At 43.9% G+C, this 16,242-nt stretch overlaps 1 protein-coding gene across 1 annotated transcript in view; it reads right to left on the bottom strand.

Moving 5' to 3' along the window:
* Positions 1–9,500, bottom strand: part of TMEM26 (transmembrane protein 26) — a 62,255-nt gene extending 52,755 nt beyond the window's left edge. The window contains exons 1-2 of the mRNA XM_019507900.1: positions 9,144–9,500; positions 534–612 (exon numbers count right to left, since the gene is read on the bottom strand). Coding sequence (XP_019363445.1) covers positions 534–612; positions 9,144–9,334 — 270 coding nt within the window. The 5' untranslated portion in view covers positions 9,335–9,500. The remainder of the gene's footprint in view (positions 1–533; positions 613–9,143) is intronic.
* Between the last annotated feature and the right edge of the window lie 6,742 nt (positions 9,501–16,242).

Here is a 16,242-nt window from a genome sequence, read left to right as displayed (position 1 = left end):
ATTAATTTCCTTCTTTAAACTCTTAAAATAAGGCTGAAGTGGTGGCCCTGTATAAAGGGGCAAATATCATTCATTCCTAAGTAGAATGATGTTGGCAGCAACCTAACAAAATTGAGCAGATGTTTCAATTTTTGACTTGCTTGTGGCCATGATACCTGTCTATTACTGTACTGAAACCAACATCTTATTTCATATGCTTATGATAAAGTACCTCTCTGACTGTAATGCCTTTTCTCAGCCTGAGCTGGATTCAGACCAGTAACCCAGAGTGAAAACCTGGAACTGATTAACCTTGAGATTTCCTGTCCCAACTCCATAAGCTGAATAGAAATGCGACTGGCTTTGGTCTAGTTAGTAAGAAGGTTCATTAAGCCAAAATTAGCAAAACTAATTAAGTATTAAAAAGTGTATTACTAGAGTTGGAATTATATTAGTAGACCCAGAAAGTAAAATGAATAGTAGAGACTTCCAAAACCATGAGTGAATGAATCAAGAAGCATATCAGTTTTCAGCTATGTAAACATAAGAAATACCTGATTCTCATGACGAGTTTCTAGTAGCCACAATGATGGAACTATACTAATCAGGTATAAAAATATTGCTGGTGAAAACCTGTGAAAGAAAAGAAAAGATGGCTTAGTTACAACACTTCTTCAAGCATCACATATCATCCCATTTTAGGAGCAGGGCCTTGAGTATATTACCTTCCAGTGTGAACTGTGTTTTAGGTGTTTTGTGGCTTCTGCCATATTTAATATTGCAGAGTAGCTGCAAACGACTTCTCTAATGGATGTAACTCTCACTGAATTTCAAATGCAATCAATGCATACGAGTCTTAATTTGACCATCTGGTTCAAAGATCTTTGTAATACTTTAGACTCTCTTTGTGACACTACTGATATTCACCTTCCAGAGCAGGGCTTGTTTTCCAGGAACATTGTCATACCTTCTGCATACATTTTCCTCAACCATTCTCACAGGGTGGAATGCTGCTGTCTCTTTTACATGGGATTTTATTCTGAGAGTTGTTTACATTTTTCAATTAAATCCCTGCCAACAGTTTCTTTATATTATACTTGGTTTTGGACAAAGAGTGAGGTCTGATGTAATTAATTTTCCATCCAACTTGTTTAGTATATAAACATAATTGAAATTCTTTTGAAATCTAGGGGAGTCTTTCCATTGGGTTCAATGGGATTGTGATCAAGTCCTAGTTTCCTAACCCTACACCCATTTCAAATCAATCGCAAAATTCCCATCAATTTCAGTGATGTAGAATCAAGTCTTCTGAGGAATTTTACTTGGTTCTCATGAGAGTCATTAGTAAATACTTCAGTCAAATGAAACTGCTTGAAGCAGCCTAACCATTTGGGCTAGGGTGATGTTTCAGCAGAATTAAAGCATTTTAGGGATATTATGGAAAATATTAGCCTCATTATTAAATTTATGTTGTGAATTACTTCCATAGCCTGTTTGCATTTTTTAAAGCAGGACTTTTCTCACAAACTGATCTTCTGATGATCACAGCTTCCCTGTTGCTGAGACTGTAGTCATTCCAGTTGCTCCAGCTAATGTAAGCTCTATCCATTCTTAATATCAGAGACTATATACATCTTCTCAACGTGATCAGTTCCTTCTCTTTCTTGGATTTGAAAATGATTAAATGCTTCCTGTTAAAATCTGAATTATTATTATTAGGCTCTGTAATTAATACCCACTGGGTGCAGCTACATGTACAACTAGCACATAGCAGTAAACTCTGGCACAGTTTATTGCTTCTAGGTGCAGCATTTATATGTGTGCTCGGGACCACAGTATGTTGAGTGAGGGCAGAGCAGTCCTAGTTGGCAGAGGGCCCAGGAGGTCAGTCTGCCAGCCTGGGGTTGCTGCACCCTGGCTCCACAGTCAAGCTCTACAGTAAAGTGCACATGTACATGCACCCACTGCAATGAACTGATAAATCTCATTTCACATTATCTGCAGATGGGTGCAGATATGGCTACATTTCAATTCCGTTCATGTTTTGAATGTTGCAAGGACTATTTTTCTAAACATAGGGGATAAAAGCTTGGCCTCTCTTAAATTAAAGCTTAGAAACTGGAGTGCAATATGATTGGCACAAGGGAAAATTACTGGTATCAGCTTGCTAAACTGACATAAAATGTCCTAATCAAACACCTGATGCAACTGCCCTCAAAAATACTTGGTTGTGCCTGTTTTTATTTTTATTTATTTATTTTACTTCATTCTTTTGCTACTGACTTTTGGCCAGATTATTTAGGAAGGGAACATGCAAACCTTAATTTTCACCCAGAAACATGAAGCAGACGTAGAGCAGAAGATTGCCATATTTTACCTTGAACAAAGATCGGCTGACTATTTTTCCTGTAGGAAAAACATTCCAGCTGGCAGACTAGCAGCACTGATCTAATAATGCTGTCTCTAGCCAGTTGAGCTCAGGAGTTTTAGCCTTGACTTCCTTTTCAGAAAAAGCTACCCAGAGGAAGTATTCTTTGTCCAAGTTTGGCTGCCACTGTTAATTGCTTGTGCTAAAGCAACCAGAAACTATATCTACAATTTATGGATGTAATACCTGGCTATTCTGGAGATACAGTTTTCGATGTGATGCAAATAGATAAATGGCACAAACATGCAGTGACCATGGGTATTTCTATGAATTTAAGTTGTTGATATTGGATTTTGGAATTTATTCTATCCCTAAAATCCAAATGTAATTTCTTTGAAACTCTAAGTACCCCAAATTTTTGGCTATCCTCTGACATATTTGGATAACTTCAGTTTACTTTTAGGAGGATTTAAAGCAGTCTATGCATATAAACTAAAGGAAGATTTGTACCCTGACTTCTTCAAATGTTTCCATATTTCCAGAAGATCCTACGGGGTACATGCTTACTGTGCAGTTGACTAATTAGCTGCACAGTAAATGCAGCAAGCCCTGGCTCAACATACTGCAATCCCAGGTTGACATGGGAGTTTATGCTGTGCATTAATAGGTAAGTTACTATAGACATGCCTATAGTATGCCACTATCAGAGGATCATGGTGCATTAATGACCCCAGTCCATAGTTGAACCAGTGATCATCTTTAATAATCAAGTATTTACTAACTGTTATAGCACAGTGATGTGTGAACCTGCTAGAGCTTATCCTGGAAGCTCTAGGATAGGGGTGAAAAATGTTAGATTTCTATTAGGGCTGTGCAAAGCTTTGGTCCCTGATTCTATTTGGCAGAGATTCAGCCCAATTCAGTGGCTGAATCTCAGAATCTGAATCAGATCAGAGGACCCTTTAATCTCTCTGAATCGAATTGGAACCCTCCAAATTGATTCAGAGAGATTTGGAAAGATTCGGAGATTTGGACAGAGAGACAGTTTTACATGTTTTTTTACATACCTCTAGGTAGCAGGGGCTCATGATTGCTGCGATGGTGGGGCGCATGGAGCGTGCCACTGAAGCATGGGGGGCCCCCAGCGTGCTCAGCAGCAGATCCAGAAATGGACCAGAAGCACTTCCAGTTCACTTCCGGTTCTTCCAGGTAGCGCTCAGCGGGACCACCCCCCATGTCCACCTGGCTCAGTGACTGGTGCCTCCTGGGTCTGGGGGTGGGGGGACCTGGCGTTCCCCTGCAGCCAGCATGCTCCCCAGAAGACCAGGAAGTGGACTGAAAGTACTTCTGGTCCACTTTTGGGTTTGCTGCCGAGCACATGGTGGGCCCCCCTGCACTCCTGTGGGATGCTCCATGCACCCCAGCATTACAGTGATCACAAGCTATGCCTGCTACCTCAAGGTATGTAGAAAAAACTTTTAAAACTGTCTGTGTCTGAATTGCTGATTCTCTGAATCAGCATTTAATCTTCAGATTCGAATTCAGCTGAATCGAATTAGGCACAGTGATCCAAATCAATGAGTCAAATCACTGTCACTGATTCTGGCCGAATCCAAATCTGAATTGAATAGGGAACACTTCACACACCCCTAAATTCTTCTGGAAAGTCAAGCATGCTGCTTTCTGTAGGTTTAATTGCATTGTAGGAATTCACAATTGTAAACTCAAGTAGCAGGTATCTAGTTTCATTTTAGGGATGAACTACCCGAAGCAGAAGCAGAGGCAATGGTGTATCATTGTTGGTACTAATCTGGGTTCTGTGCAAATGCACATGTTCATCCCTGAGCTATGAATTGTAGGACTGTGGCCCTAGTCATCAAATTTTTATATGATAGGTAAACATCCTTGACAGCAGAATGCTTGAATTTACTTGCTCAAATGAATCTGTTTTCTTCCTCCCACATAACATGTAGTGGGTGTTAAGTATTCAGGCTTGAAATCTGTACCAGTTTCAGTGGAGGCTTCATACTGGTCTTCATACCTGTGCAAGGTTCTGTTCTAGTGCTATATATTGTTGAATCTTCACCTATATTTGTGTGGGAATCCTTTGTTCACTTTGAAGTTAGTGGCTAGTTTGCATGGCATTGTTCAAGAGAGGTTCCACACTACCTGACATAAGCCAGGTTTTTCCTTACAGAGCTTTCAGAATAAAGATGAACCCCAGTAAAGAAACAATACTGCATCAGCAAGGGGTTAGACTGGGGAACCTGATTGTTATCATTAGTATATGGTGAATTTAGTGGCTTCTGATTTTTGTATTTTTAAGGAAATGTCAAGGGTTTCTCAAGTCTGGGACAATCCTTAAATTTTTACATATGCAGATAGGTTGACATGAATTCAGTCTTCTCCTCTTTCCTAATTGTGTTCTGGGTTTTTTAGAATTTCATGTGAAAGGTGTGACAGTACTGGAGAAGAAGGTCCTTTATTTAGTCACAGGCTGGTGTAGAGGATATAACCAATGGAACTGTGCATTTCATCCAGTGACATCCATGTTGTGCCTTAACCCTGACCTAGAAGGATGCAGCAGTGAGAACTGTTCATTTAGTGACCATTCCATCCTTTTCTCTGCTGAAAATGACAAGGTACCAGTTACCTTTGCATGGTATATTAATAACAGCATATTGTAATGGGGGAAAAAGCACAATGCCAACCATATATTTTTCAAAAAAGGTTCTCCTTAAATATCTCCCATAATTATTCATCACCAATACATAACAACTCAACTCTGTAACCATGCTTCAAATTAAAATGTTGGATAAGGTAGATTTTTCAAAGTCTCTAATCCTCACTTTCAGTAGTACCTTGGGGATTAGAAACCTAGGTCTCATTGATTCTCAGTGTCCTTAAGGCCCCCTCTACACATTATAGGTATTGCACAATAAACTGGTTAGTTTGAGACCAGCTACATGTGCTTCCTCAAGGGTGGCGGGGTTCTCCTCCCAGAGAACCGGGTTGACCTGGTGTCTGGCATGGGACTTAGAAAAATTTTGCTCTGCTGTGTGGCAAGCAGTTGACGTGGGCCCCCTGGCATGGTCTGGAAGTCCGTGTGGGGTCATTTTTGAGCACGCTGCCTGGCCAGTCAATCCAGGCTTGCCCCGGTGGTGCGGCCAGGTGCCACATTCATAAAACTTTGAGGAAATGTTCACAGAGATTTTCAGGGACATGTTTTTCAGGACCCTAAATGCCCATCTTTTGTTCCAGAAGGGCAGTGAGAGAAAGCTCTGGGGCAGAACCGTGCTGCACCCAAGGACCAAACCTGAGTTTTGTGTCCCGTTGCCGAGAAGGGAGATGGCGGACACTTTGGCACATGAGGTCCTGGTCCGAGTCTGGTTGTCACACCTGGCCTGAACCCCCTGGGCCATGTCTCCCACAGGCCCAGACGCCGCTGCTGCACTCCATTCACCACTCAATGCGGCAAAACTTTTGGAAGGGCTCTTTGCTGGCTGGCGGTCCTCCGCCGGTGTTCAGACAAGGCAGTTACTTCCCCCCCACTTCTCTTTTCCTCTTGTCCTCCCTACCGATCACTACTGCCTGTCCCATCCCCTGCCTCTCAGTGCTCCCTTGATGCTCTTAACTGAGTGTCCTGGGGGTCCGAAGCATTTACAAAATTAGAGTGTTCAAAGCAGGCTGGTCGCTGGAATACTCCAGCTAGGAATAATGGAATAGGACTTCGGTTCTACTGTGTTGGTTTTCAGAACTGGGGCCATGATTAAGAGGGATGGCTGGGGGCATTCGTATTGTGCCGCTAGAGGGGAAATGCTTGGAGCGGCGCAAGCAGGAAAAAGGGGAAAGCATTTGCCAAGAATGTTTTCATTAATCAAGAAAGAAAGTCAGAGGTTCGAAGACGATCAGATACCATCGTAGTTCCGACCATAAACGATGCCGACTATCATGATAAAAAGCTTCAACTAGCTATAAAGTTAAACCTCAAAAATGTGTACTGACTTTATACCTGCTTGCTATCAAGCTTTAATTTGCATATGTACAGGGTCATTCCTGTGGCTGGGAGCCCTATCAGCTGTGGGCACCCAGCCACAGGGGTACACTTTGCCCATTGGCATTGCGAGTCCTACAACTGCTGAGGACTCTAGGTTCTTCCAGGACCCACAGTCCCACAGCTGGGGATGCTGGGTGCCCACAGCATACCTGACCTCCTGGTGCTTGGAGGAGTAGGGTGAAAACCGCAGGGATGGTAGCTCCTGCTGAGGCCACAAAGCATGCCAAGTTTCAAGGAGATAGGTGCAGGGGTTTCAGGGAAACTGCACCCCAAATTCTTGAAAGCAAAACTCATGTCACATGTATGTGTTAAGCCACAGTGGGGTCAAAACTGCAGGGATGATAGCCTCTGTGGAGGCCACAAATCCTGCCAAGTTTTGCACCCATGGCATGAGTTTTGCTTGTCAGAAGCCAGAGGTACAGGGCCCCAGAACCCAGAAGCCCCTGCACCTATCTCTTTGACAGCTGGCAGGCTTCATGGCCTCAGTAGGCGCTAGCACCCTGCTGCGCCTTAACATACACAGTGTGACCCACATCATGAGTTTTGCTTGTCCACAGCTTGAGGAGCAGTTTCCCCCAAACCCCTATACCTATCTTCTTGAAACTTGTCAGGCTTTGTGGCCTCCACAGGGGCTATCACCCCTGCAGTTTTGACCCCACTGTGGCTTAACACATATACATGACATGAGTTTTGCTTTCAAGAATTTGGGATGCAGGTTCCCCCAAACCCCTGCACCCATCTCCTTGAAGCTTGGCAGGATTTGTGGCCTCAATAGGGGCTACCATCCTTGAAGTTTTCACCCCCTTGTACCTTAACACACACAGTGTCACCTATGACATGAGTTTTGCTTGTCAGCAGTTTGAGGTGCAGTTTCTCAGAAACCCCTGCACCTATCTCCTTGAAACTTGGCAAGATTTGTGGCCTCAGCAAGAGATACCACTCCTGTAGTTTTCACCCAACTGTGGCCTAACACACACAAGTGACATGAGTTTTGCTTTCAGAACTTTGAGGTGCAGTTTCCCAGGAACTCCTGCATCTAGAACCATGAAACCTGGCATGAATCATGCACTCAGCAGAGGCTACCTACCATCTTTGACAGTTTCATCCTAATCAGCCAAAAGATAACAAAGTTATAGATATTTAATTGATTCCTCATCATACCCTATGGCTGAATCTCTGAATCTTTTCGGAATTGATTTAGAAGCTCTGAATCAATTCAGAAAGCCTAAAGCTTCCAGAGATTTGATTCAGATTCATAGATTCAGCCTCCAAATCATCTAAATCATCTCTGAATCTGAATCATGATCTGAAGCTTTGCACAGCCCTACTGTCTTATCTTTTCACACTTCCTGGGGCACCCTTCAAAGGATCTAATGGTATCACAGGGTACCCTGGCACCCTGGTTGAGAATTACTGCCTTAAACGTATCTACTTTATATTTTTTAGAATTTTCTGAAAATTGGTATAACAACTGCTTGCATAGCTGCTGTTGCTAACAGCAGGATGTTCTCTTCTTACTCCTATATAACAAATACTTTGACACTTATAATCATTAGGTATTATTGTATTATTAAAATGTACAAGGGAAATTAGTGCTGTAAGAATATTCAAGTTTAGGTTGCGAAATGTTTGTATGTTTTGTTTCACCATAGTACTCTGAACTTTTATAATACATTTGCAAGATGATGTTAGCATTCATGACCCTTTGAGTACCTTACCTTTTACCTATGGATTTGTCTTTCAAAGTTTTTAAAAAAATAGATGAGCACAATATTATGGCAGTTACAAATACATTATCTCTGTTTTTACAGAGTATTTGGCTTGGCTGCCTTATGTTAATGAATTGCAAAGGATGAAGATTAAAGCTAAATCAACCTTTCTGGATAGATGCTGTCCAGACACCTGTAATGGTCTTGTACTAAGGTGAAATATGGTACACATTTTAAGAATTCTCTTAAAATTCATTTTTACCAAAGCATTTACAACTCAGTGGCTTCTCTATGAAACAGTCTCTAAATTCACATCCAATTAGATTAGAAATACTTAGTAGAATATACACCATGCTGTGCCGATGCCTTGTACACATCTTATGTCTGTTGATACTGTTCTAGAGTTAGCTCAGGGCTGTCACTCCTACAAGCACTACTACTGAGGAAAAAATGCCTAGGAAAGCTGAGGATATTAGTGAGGTTATCAGAGGAGGTGGGGGATTGCCTTGGCACTGAGCAGTCTGCTTTCTCCACAGTCCACTACTTAGGCTGTGGCCAAGATATCTGTTCCATGCACAGGCTTGCTACTTCATGAGGTATCACTCAAAAAGAGCCCAAAGCCTCTGTGTCTGTGTAGATGGAGCACCAACACAAAGGAAAAAATGTGCTTTGTCTTGCAGCATAAGAACAAAAAGTCTCTGGCAGGAGACTCTCAAAGTTCCACAAAGTTTGATTTCCAAACATCCTTATTCACAAATTACCTATTTTAAAAGCCCTTTGGATTTGGCATTGCTGTTGCCAAAGCTCCCCAAGCCCTCAAAATCCCAGAGGCAAACCTGCTGTAGCAGCTGATGCAAAAATCCCTCAACGCTTGACAAAGACAAAGCAGGAGCAACTCCTGGAGCAGAGCTGAAGAAAGAATCAGCCCTGCTATAAAATAGCAGCCCAGTTCAAGTGAGCCTCAGATCTGCAATAACGTACATGCAAAGAACTAAGAGACCCTCTGGAGGACTTGAGGGAATATGCTCACCATTTGTAGCCTTTACCATGCTTAAACTTGAGGGTAAGCCCTGTTTCCAGGCACAGGAGAAGGTTGAGCAGTGCCAGCAGCCAGTACATGGGTTCCTTCTTCACTTCAGTCACTCTCCAAACCCCGATCAGAGAGTGTAAAATGAAGAGCAGCCGTGTAACCAGGGCACTGAGCAGCACTAGCAGCTCCATTCTCAGCTGGCTCCCCTCCTCCTTTCTGTTATTCTCCACTGCAGGGGCCCAGTGCCTCTTAGGAGCGATAGGAAGTTGCCCTGCTAATAACTGATATGTGTAAGCGGGACAAGGAGAAAGATCTTTTCTCTTGTTCTATCTCAACAAAGGGGCCCGTTATAATAAAAAGAAACTGCATTGCCCCTCCCCCAGACTTCCTGAAAACCCTTTTTTGTTTTTGTTTTTTTTAAATCAGGCTTCCAAAATATAGTGATTTCTAGTACAGGACTCAGCAGCACAGCTCTGCTTCAGCACACTGAGCCATAGGCATAAAGGATTTCATTTTACCTCATTCACATCCTTCTCTCAGAGGCTAGAAAAGTTGTGGGAATTTACTTCTGTGGTAATTTCCATCTCTACTCTTCATGACTTGCTGCTTCTGTTTCATTTCTATCAAAGGGCAAACAAATCAGAATATTTACCAGTGAAATCATCTTCTGAAATTAGTTGTGCAACTCACTTCCATCATATATGGTTAGGACTCTGAATTCCCAAAAGGCAGAAGTAAGTCTTTTAAATAATGGTTACATTTGAATAAATAAAGCAACAACTAAAATGTCATTAAGAACTCAGAGGTTTAATTCCTGTGTGGAGGAAATTTTTTTTTGGTGGTGTTGATGTTGCACAATTGTTTGTTGCACAAATTTCAATTCTGGGTAGATTTGCTATCCTCCCTGGTAAATATTGTACTGGGTAAAAAAAGTAATTCCTGCAACTGATTTAAGGTCTGAAAGCACATCTGATGCAAAACAGCAAAGAACTCAAGTTGGAATCTGGTCAGCTGCTCTGCCTTTCCTTGATCATCAGAGAAAAAAGAAAAATACACAAAAGTCTGTGTTATACCATTTATCTCTGAATTGCTTGCTTTCATGTGTTCTTTCAATTTCCAAGGAAATAATTTGTAGCAAATAGCATTCATTGAAGCCACTTCAGCTTTTCCCATTGTGATGATAACCAATATTTATATTTACACTGTGTAACAAACAAGTTGTCTCCTAAATTAAAATTAAATATCTGGACTGAATCATCACTGTAACACTCAAGTTTTATACATGTGCAATCTTAAGGTAGCAAAGTGGAGAATCAGTCCCAGTGTGGTTTATTTTGGTCCCCAAATGATCTAACCCATGAGCTTGATTTTAGGCAAACTGCTGAACTAAACAAAGGACTCAGCATTGCTCAGCAGCTGTAGTTTTGAAATTATTCCGTCTCTGTTCATTTACTGCAGCATTTTTACAGTAACAGAAGGAAATCCTTTCAGGACATCCTAACGGACCTCTTTTTTTGAGAGAAAACATGGTTTAGTTTAGAACCAGTTTTATAGTTTACATAAGCTACCCAAAGTTTCCAAAATATTCATCCTTTTAATTGTAGGATTAACTGCCCATCCTGTATCATAGTGAAAAAACAAATACCTAGATTGGGCAAGAAAGAAAGGTTAATGATGCTTAACCAGTAAAAAAAAAAATCCTTCCCTGGGGAAAGACAAAAGAATCCACTTCCACCACTTAGAGCACCCACTCAGGAAATGCCTGAGTAAATAAATGGGTTTTGAAATTTGCCTTTTGAAGTCAACAAAAGTTGAGTGTCAGACTGGAAGGGAAGTGAGTATGTTAGGGGTCTATCACTGATTATAGCCTTGCTTATAGCCCTTCTACTCTACACTTTAAATCTCAGGGTCCATGGTTTATAAAGGATCTTAACACAAGCAGACCCAAACTCTAAATTAGCAGACCCAAACTCTAAATCAGTTATTACTGAAACCATAAAAGGCACTTTAGTGACTGTAACAGCATAGTAGGTAGGTAGAAAAACAAAATTATAATAATTGAAGTACAAAAATAGTGTTATCACATATTTATTGAAGCTTATTAAATAATCTGTAAGCAAATAATTGTATTCAATATTAGACACCAGAAGTGTAATATATAATTGATATTTTAGGTGTACATACTGTAAGCGAACACACAGCCCATGCTGTGTTTATAGTTCTTCAGTTTATCGTTTTTTAGAGAAAGAGCTATTCTTGTTCAAGCTTTTATAAATTCAATGCCACTACCGTCCAATCCTCCCCCAGCCCCAAACCCAGGCAGAGTGCAGGCTAGCGCCTGGCCTTGCCCCTTCCACTCCAGCAGATAGGGGGAAAAAGTCTTGAAGGGTTTTTTCTCTTCCCTCCCCTTTGGCAGTGGCTAGCAGGTGCACTCTAGCATCCCCTGGCTTCTGGCTTGAGCCACTGCAGGCAAATGGCTGCATTTCCTGAATTAAAAGTGAGTGTCTTGTTTTGCTTATCAGTTCAGTCTCTGCAGCTTAGATTAACCTGCAAAGACTTAATCAATTTAGCTTTAGGTTTTTTGACAGTCTGTACTTAGCCAAATAGTGACTTCACGCTAGGAGTACCCAAGCATTATGGGGAACCCTGTGCAATTTGGGGTAACTACTTTTTCAAAATATTTATAAGATCTTCATATCATTTTGTACATGCCTTGGAACCATTTGTCGTAAGACACTCAGTGTTCTGAGCTTGTGCTATGTAATTAAGCAGCAGAGTTGGACATTTAACAACCATGCTTTGTGAAGTGTTACAAAGCAGGACCTTGCATTATGCTACATATAAGGTTTATTTCCTCTGGATTTTTCACAAACATGTTCACCTCTTCTTTCTGTAAAAGGACAGCTCTCTCCTTAAAAAGACAACCCTAGTGTTTCATAAACTATTTTATTTTAAAACACTAAAGGTATCCACCATTTTTGTGGAAGGCCTACATACTTCCAATAACAGTAACACAGATCGGCACACAAGTCCTTTTTTATTACGGCTTCATGTAGTACTACCAAGCCATGATTATGTTCCATAACTGATATGTGTTCCCACACCATACTCTTACTTAAGGATTTTAGATTTTATTGCAATCAGCTCTTTTCTTAACCATAGTTTTATCAGTTCTGGTGCCAAGCAGGCATTCACTATAGGTGAACACTGTTCACTGTATGCACCAAAGGTGCATATCCCCTCTTTGCTTAATACTTGCTTGACACCCGAAGATCTTCTTTTTTGAGTGAAAATGCAGACATTGCATGGCATACCCTAATGCAACAACAGTATTTCATATACTTCCCAAACACAGATCGGCACAGACATACCAAAACTAAAATTAAAAAATTTAAAACTCCAAATTAAAAAAAAAAGTCTCTAACAGGTGGCCCTCTTTCATACCTGGAGGGTGCTTTCAAGTCAGAGCTGAATTAATAACTAGCTTATGGTTAAGCATACTTCTGGACAGTCAGGGTTGGGAGGTGTCCCTGGCCCTGTCTCAAATGATTGGTGGACACATGCATGGACCATGGTTCATGCCATGTTCTCAAAGCCAACTGGATGACAGGCAAGGCTAAAAAAAGTCCCTGAGCCCAGTCTGTTTCACATTCTTAATGCTGGTTTGTTGGTAGAGGATGCAGAGAGTGTTCGGGTTGTTTACTGGTGTTATGAGTATTAATAATGAATATAAAACCATCTATAAATATTAATCACAATTATTTATCTATTGAATATATTGATAAATGTGCTTAAACATATGATACATAATTTATATAGGTTTATATTGATTATTGTAACATACAGACTATTTTATATATTCATAACATTTCTAATTATTCTGTGATCAGGTGGTAATTAAATTTTGACATGACTGATTATCATTTCAAATACTCATCCTCATAATGTACCACTAAATGATCTGTGGCTCTCTAGATAAATTTTAAGCATACAGTGGGCAAAGCTGAAGTAGGAACCCTGGGAACATCCAAGCCAGTGAGGAAGCTTGCTATGAATCTTTGTTTATTGCCAAGCACTTTGTTATAAAAACATCCTCCAGAGATGGGGGATGAATTTTGGTCTACTAAACAGTGGACACATCTACATGAGATACACAAATGTGCATTAGTGTAGTTTACTGTGCAGTAAGCATTTGCGTCTACATGTGTGAGTGCTTACTATACATTGAAAACCCTTAGTCCCACATAAATTTTCTACCTGCAAATGCAAGTAGCAAATTTACATGAGATTAAGGGTTTTTACTGCTCAGTAAGTGTGCACACTTGCAAACGCAACTCAGGAGCGAGTTTACTCCTGGGTCCACCCTGCCACTAGGGGGCCAGCCCCAGGGCTCTGGGCTGGAAGCCTGTCTTGCCTCAGGGCTGGGCTGCCTGTATGGCAGTCCCTGGCTACAGGCTTTAAGAGCTTGCAGGCATTTTGAGCCCTGGGGCACTCCAGACCCTGTGTCCCCCTGGGCAGTTCACAGACTAGCTGAGCCTGCCTGCCTGCATCCCAATGCTGCTGCTTGGCACTGCACTGCCACATAGCTATGAGGCATTTCCTCTGCCATGCAGCTGCCAGTGCCTTGCTGTGCCCCTGTGCTGAGCACTCCAGGCAGCTACCCAGGGCCAGCAATGCAGGGATAGCCATGCAGTGGCCCAGAGAGCTAGTGTAGGACCCACCATGACATCCTCCTTGCCCAGTCCTGTGTCCTCCACCTGGGACCCCAACTGGGCCAAGGAGGAGACTGGTAACTTTGTGGTGCTGTGGGGCATGGCAGAAGTGCAGTGCCAGGTACAAGTGGGGTGGGCGCTCCAACACCTATGTCTATGAGGCCTGTCAGGCTGGATTTGGAAGCACAGGCACAACCAGTTGATGCAGCAGTGCTGCATAAAGATCAAGGCTTTGCAGGCACACTGGGTAACAATCACTGGTGCCCATAAGTTCATGCCTCTTTATGCGGCAACTGATGGCCCACCTTGCACCCCGGGACCTGGGCCACAGCTGGGCATCCTGTCTAAGCCCTGGCCCTATCCTGGCACCTCCAGTAATACATCACCAGAGGAGGGCCCATTGGATGTGCAGCACCGTATCCTGCCAAGTTCCCCAGATGTAGTTTTCACCAGCAGCTCAGGGAGCCCTGGCCACCATCTGCCTTGCAAGCTCCACAGCCCCAGACCCAGCCATGAGGCCTGGCTAGCCATGACACTGCTAGTCTCCAGCAGTGCCAGCTCTTCCCAGCAGGGGCAAGGGCCATCAGGAAGCTTGCACAGTGTGCCCCCCCCCAACCACTGGAGGACACTGGCTGGAGCTTGGTGCTGTCACTGCCAGCCAGGTCTGAGTGGAGCCACTGGACATGCCAACCTCAGCCATGTGGTAAGGCCTGCACTGGGGAGAGGGCACTCCCAGCCCCAGCCCCTGCCCCTAGCTCCTGCCCCTGCTCCCCACCTGGCCTATGTGCACTTCCCTGGCCCCAAGTTCACCCTTCCCCACCATAGCATGCAGGGAGGCAGGAAACAGTGCCAAACTTTATTGAGCAGCCCATGCCCCCACAGCTTGGCAGCCATGGGCCTCTCACATGCTGAGGAACACGTTGATGCCAGTGGCAGTGTCCTCTTCACCTGCAGGGGGAAGGGAGATATAGCATAGATACAGGTAATCCTCCAGGCAGTCCTCCAGAAGGTTGTGGGGCAGCCTGGGCCTGCCTCCCATGCTGTCATACACACACTCCTTGGCAGCAACCCACCACCCTGCAGCAGGCACGTCTCACCACCCCAGGCCTGGGAGGAGGTTCTGTGGTGCCTCCACTAGCCAGGAGCCCCTGGCCTGCACCCCACCCTTGGTGCCCTACCACCCAGCCCCCCAACCTGGCCCATCCCTGCTCGCCCCAGCTCTGTGAGAGTGCAGAGGCAGAGCTGCCTGCAGTGGTGCCAGGACTGCTCACTGGCCCTACTGGTCCTGGACTCCACTTGCCAGAGGGGGAGCCACCTGCACTGGGGAACACCACCTGCCGTCACGCCTGGGTGAGCTCCCTACCCACTGCACTTGCCACATGTCTGCACCTGCAAGGAAACAGCCAGAAGCCAGGGTGCTCTGCCCCCATGGCCCTCCCCACCCCATGACTCCTGTAATAGGGTTCCTGACTGAAACCCTGTTACTTGAAAGATCTTGCAGCTGGAAGTGATTACGGCCCAGCGGGGCAAGGAGATGCCCCATGCCTGCCAAAAGCCAATGGGACTCAGTGCCTAGGGATTTGAAGAGGAGGAAGTCTGGGGAAGGGCGCCTGCGGGCACCACGAGAGAAGAGAGGAGTTGCTGGGGACTCTTAGGAGGAAGGATCTGAAGGAGGGATCTGCAACATAGGGCCAGCACGGGCTGAAGGACTCTGGAGCCCAGGGCCGGCAAACCACGCTTGCTACCTACCAGGAGCCCACAGGAGTGGCGATGAGTCCAGGGAGAACTGAGCTGCTGCGCTGGGAGAAGCCGCGGTTCTGCAAAGGACGTGATGAGGCAACACAAAAGTAAAAGGGGGTCACCAGCCTAGACCCCAGAAGAGACCTTGCCCATCGACCAGAACTTGAGGGGAGAGGGGAATTGGGTCCAAGGTCTGAGAACCCAACCACAAGGAGATTCCTGGATCTGCGTCAGCACAGCGTGTGGTGAAAGAGATTGGGCGGTGCCTGTAACAAGCTGCTAATGAGTTAATTAGTGGCAGGGAGTCAAGACATGGGCAAAGAAAGAAACTTTTGGTATCTTTTTCCCTCTTCTTTACTACTTAGAATAGGCAATGATTGTGAACGCAGGGGGTGACAGCAAGCAACCTGTATAAGAAGAGACAGCCAGGGACACCCTGCACAGGACAGTTGATTTAGGGCTAGGAACCCCACTGGGACTGATTAGGGTGCAGCCATAAGCTGGCGAAATGTCTGCCAGCACTTACTGTATAGATTGAGTCACCAGGGATCCTCTTCGGAGTTCTGGGGTGATCCCGAGAACAGTCCAGATGAGCTGCTGCCTCCCATTTGGTTACCTGTAAAAGAATAATAAAGCATCTGGATTGT

This window comes from Gavialis gangeticus, unplaced genomic scaffold (genome assembly GCF_001723915.1).
Source record: "Gavialis gangeticus isolate Ggan-Ray unplaced genomic scaffold, GavGan_comp1, whole genome shotgun sequence".
NCBI classification, from domain to species: Eukaryota; Metazoa; Chordata; order Crocodylia; family Gavialidae; genus Gavialis; species Gavialis gangeticus.
The sequence above is the reverse complement of the archived record's forward strand: the minus strand, read 5'-3'. Positions and strand labels throughout refer to the sequence as shown.